The sequence below is a fragment of the Colobus angolensis genome, unplaced genomic scaffold (assembly GCF_000951035.1).
Source record: "Colobus angolensis palliatus isolate OR3802 unplaced genomic scaffold, Cang.pa_1.0 Scaffold114, whole genome shotgun sequence".
In the NCBI taxonomy this organism is placed as follows: Eukaryota; Metazoa; Chordata; class Mammalia; order Primates; family Cercopithecidae; genus Colobus; species Colobus angolensis.
In genome coordinates this window covers 1,481,257-1,485,663 of record NW_012112475.1, presented here as the reverse complement: position 1 = coordinate 1,485,663, position 4,407 = coordinate 1,481,257, and the positions used below count along the sequence as shown (strand labels likewise).

General features: G+C 43.5%; 1 protein-coding gene across 1 annotated transcript in view; it reads left to right on the top strand.

The window, feature by feature from the left end:
* LOC105524411 (putative BPIFA4P protein) overlaps nt 1–3,821 on the top strand; it is a 16,913-nt gene extending 13,092 nt beyond the window's left edge. The window contains exons 8-9 of the mRNA XM_011959667.1: nt 1,086–1,165; nt 3,398–3,821. Coding sequence (XP_011815057.1) covers nt 1,086–1,126 — 41 coding nt within the window. The 3' untranslated portion in view covers nt 1,127–1,165; nt 3,398–3,821. The remainder of the gene's footprint in view (nt 1–1,085; nt 1,166–3,397) is intronic.
* The last annotated feature ends 586 nt before the right edge of the window (nt 3,822–4,407 follow it).

Sequence of the window (4,407 nt, the reverse complement as noted above, 5' to 3'; positions counted from 1 at the left end):
TTTGGCTTTTTGAAATGGAGTTTCGCTCTGTTCCCCAGGCTGGAGTGCAGTGGTGCAATCTTAGCTCACTGCAACCTCTGCCTCCAGAGTTCAAGTAATTCTCCTGCCTCGGCCTCCCAAGTAGCTGGGATTACAGGTATGCATCACTACACCAGGCTAATTTTTGTATCTTTAGTAGAGACAGAGTTTCACTGTATTGGCCAGGCTGGTCTTTAACTCCTGACCTCAAGTGATCCACCCACCTTGGCCTCCCAAAGTGCTGGGATTACAGATGTGAGCCACCGTGCCTGACCAGAACTCACTACTTATGAGGTAGGCAGCTTGAGGCAACCAATCTGGATGAGCCTAAAAATTCCCAAATCTTGTGATCCCAGGCCCATGCAAATGAATGGGACAGCTCAACCAACCAACACCTTCACTCTGCTATTGGGCATTACTGCTACTACATCCAGCTGCAGTAATGGCACCTTTCTCCACTGTCTCATTCCAATATAGGAGCTCTTAAGTGATTAGCTTGGAAGGAAGTGGTTGTTCCTAATCTATAGTTAAGGAAACCAAGATCCAAGAACTTTAAGCAATTTATCCAAGATTGCTTAGCAAAAAATAATAACAATTAAATCTAAATGCATATTAGGTGCTTTACTATGTGCCAGGCTCTTTGTGGGTTTCACATATGTTAACTTGATCAGTACACAGAACTCCGTGAACTAGATATTATCACTATCTGCATTTTAAAGATAAGGAAACAGAAACAAAGGAAGATCAAAATGTTTGCCCGTATTTCCATGGAAGAAAGTGTCGGAGCCAGAGTGAACCCACATCCTCCAGCTACAGAGCCCACACTGGCAGTCACGATACTGCATGGATAACCATGCAGTATCCATGCAGTATCCAGAACTGTCCATGAAATCATTCAAGACCGCCAGCAGCAAATCAGAGCTTCCAGCCTCAGACTTCTGTCTCCACACCTTGGGTTCATTCACCCTCCCCATTCTGCTCCCAGTGCTGCTCCAAGGGGGAAACCTCCCTGGTCTCTCTGATCCTCCCCCACCCCCACTGTCTGAGGTATCTGTTTTGCATTCTAGATCTGGTCCTGCTGCAGGAAAAGTACCAAGTCACCATCTAAATGTCCCCAAAGTGAAGGAGCTACGTGTGTACCAATTCGGTGAGAAACCAGAGCATATTTCCATTCCTTAGTGATGACCTTTGGCCTTTAGGGTCATTATAAGTGTGTTACTCATTCATTTATTAAATTGTAGTTAAGCCTCTACTATATGCTAGACACTATTCTACATGTTAGGAATACAGAAGTGAAGGCGATAGACAAGGAATCTGATTTCCTGGAGCTTGTATTCTACTTGGGAATACTAACACAAACAAAGAAATAAATATATAGTCAACTAAATTCCAGAGGATGGTGGGTATTCAGAAGAAAACAAAGCGGGAAGATGTGGACAAAAGTAACTGAGGTGGGGAGAGAGAGAGGCATCAAATCAATATAGTCAGACAGAGGCTCTTTGGGGAACAGATATTTCGGCTGAGCCCTGAATGATCAGGCAGTAGGAGTTGTGCCAAGACGCAGGAGAAAAGTATCACAAGCAAGAGGATGAGCATGTGCAAAGTCTCTGAAGCAGGAATGAAGGAACTTGCCTTTTTGAGGTAAAGAAAGGAGGTTGACGTGGGCTGGAGTGTGCAGGGAGCTCAGTTTTAGGAGACATCTTTACAAGAGTGATATCTGGCAGATAAAAGGAAGGGAGTTTCTATAAAAGGAGATGTCATTATTCATTCATTTATCATGTATGTATTTGCAACACTTCTGTGCTGAATACACTCTGCTCAGGTGTCACCATCTCAAGTCTCTCAAAAATGGCACATCCACCACTCTCTTCCCTGTTTTATTTTTCCTCATAACAGTCATCATTATCTTACTTCCTACTATATTATCTGTATCTTTACTCTATCCTTCCCAAAAGAATGTACACCTCATGAAGTCAGGGACTTCATCTTATTCCCTGTTTTATCCTAAGTTCCAGGATTACAAAAATGAATCACACATGGCCCCTGATCTCAAGATCCCCCAGCCTAGCAAGAGATAAAACAAATAAATAGCCAATTTCTTGTGCACTGAGGTGATCAGTTGAGGTTCTATGGAAGTAGACAGGCAAGACCCAGTAGCCTCGCCAGGAGACTTCCAGGAGTCTTTGCAGAAGAGGCAAGATTTAAACTGGGTATTGAAAAATGATAAAGACTCTTTTGGTGGGAAAAGACATTATAAGCAGAGGATACAGCATGTGCAAGTACACAGAAGCAGGAAAGGGTCTGATGCTCTGGGCAATGGGGAGAAGCTCTGGGTGACTGCCCATAAGAGTCACGGGGTGATAGAGGTATCCTCCTCTGAGGAGGAAGGATAAGCATGTAATAAGCTGTGTTGTACACATGCTTTGTGAGAACAAGGTCACATGTGATGAATCGAGCTGTAATAAGGTACAGTCCATGACAGGGACATAAAAAATTAAGTGGCCAACACCATAATGGAATCTATATCCTTGAGTTAATTAGCCTAGTTATGTCATACTCTAAACCATTGTTATCCAATGGAAATATAACAGGAGACACACATGTAATTTTGAATTTTCTAGCAAAGCCATCTTTGAAAGGAAAAAGAAACAGATTATATTAACCTTACTGGTTTATATTTACCCACCATATCCAAAATATTATCATTTTAACATGGAATCAATATAAAAGTAATAAAATATTTTACATGTTATTTTTGCAGTAAGTCTTTGGTCTGATGTGTATTTTATACCTACAGCATATTTCAGCGTGGACTAGCTGCATTTCAAATGCTGATATCCATGCATGACTAGTGGCTACCCTATTGGACAGTGCAGCTCTCTCTAAGTTAATTGGCTGGCAGTTGCAAAACGTTGAAAGGTCTAGGGCATCTCAAGTGTTCCTGCCAATATATCTAGGCTGTCACTTAGCACAGAAGTCCCAAATCTGTGACCCCCCCATATTATATTCAGCTCACAGACATGTTTGGTTTAGCCTATAAAGTGTTTTTTACATGTGACTGAGTTGCCAATATTAAAAGTAAGAAATATGTCTTTTGATTAACTAGGGCACCTGGTGATATTTTGTGTTATTGTGCTGTGAAGTAGGGCAAGGTGACGAGGAAGAGCCACCTTAATTGATGAAAGGAAGTCCAGGGAAACAATGAGAAAACGTTATCCAGAGAGAGGCAGTGGATGGGTGTCCCTACAGGAATAGACTTCAGCACCACGGACAGCAGTCATACCAGCGCGGAGGGAGAGGGCAGGAAGTGGAAAAGGCTGTCAGTTCTGACCGGAAGAAAGGGTGTGAAATTTACTAATACCTGGATTATTTCACACAGAATCAGCTTCTGCATCCTAGTCTTCTCCCTGAAATGTTCTCCACACTCCAGGACACCACCTGCGTAGATCGTGTTGATTATTCAGCTGATGCCTGGAACTGCATGACCCACCCTGAACCCAAAGATCCCCTTCTTCTCCTGGTATAGAGGTTATTTCCCTATAAATCCTCACCAGAACCTCTGTGCTGATTCCCTGTAATCTTCCCACAACAAATTTTTAGCAGCTCTGAACTGCAAATTGTCCACCTTCCACAGCGCCATGTGGATGGGGGCAAGGTAGCCAGAGACGGTGGTGGGTCTGGCCATGATAACGAAAGTCTGGAAAGCAGGGGAGGATACGTGGGTTGATTTATCCATTGTCTCATAAACATCTGAACACTCTAGCATGATGTTTCCCTAAAGCTAATTAAAATTTTTAAAAGGTTTCCTGTCTTGTCTGGGATGTTTTCTGAACTGATTTTGTGAGCTTGGGTGGCTCCATCCTCTTGGCCACAGTCTCCTCACTGCGCAGTGGGAATGTTGGTCTCATCTTCCCAGCACCCTCAGGCAGAAACAGCCTACAAAGTTGTGATTTATGGGAGAAACCTTATCCTGGCCCTGGTAACTCCATTTTTCTTCCCTGTATCACCAAACTTCCCAAAACATATGCTGTTATTCACTGCCTCTCCTTCCTCACCTTCATCCCCTGCTCATTTTTTTTTAAGATGGAGTTTTGTTCTGTCTTCCAGGCTGGAGTGCAGTGGTGTGATCTCGGCTCACTGCAACCTCCGCCTCCTGGGTTCAAGAAATTCTCCTGCCTCAGCCTCCTGAGTAGCTCAGACTACAGGTGTGCACCACCATGCCCAGCAAATCTTCGTATTTTTAGTAGAGATGGGGTTTCACCATGTTGGCCAGGTTGGTCTTTAACTCCTGGACTCGAGTGACCCACCTGCCTCAGCCTCCTAAAGTGCTGGAATTACAGACGTGAGCCACTGCAACCGGCCATATTTTTTTTTTTTTTTTTTTTTACA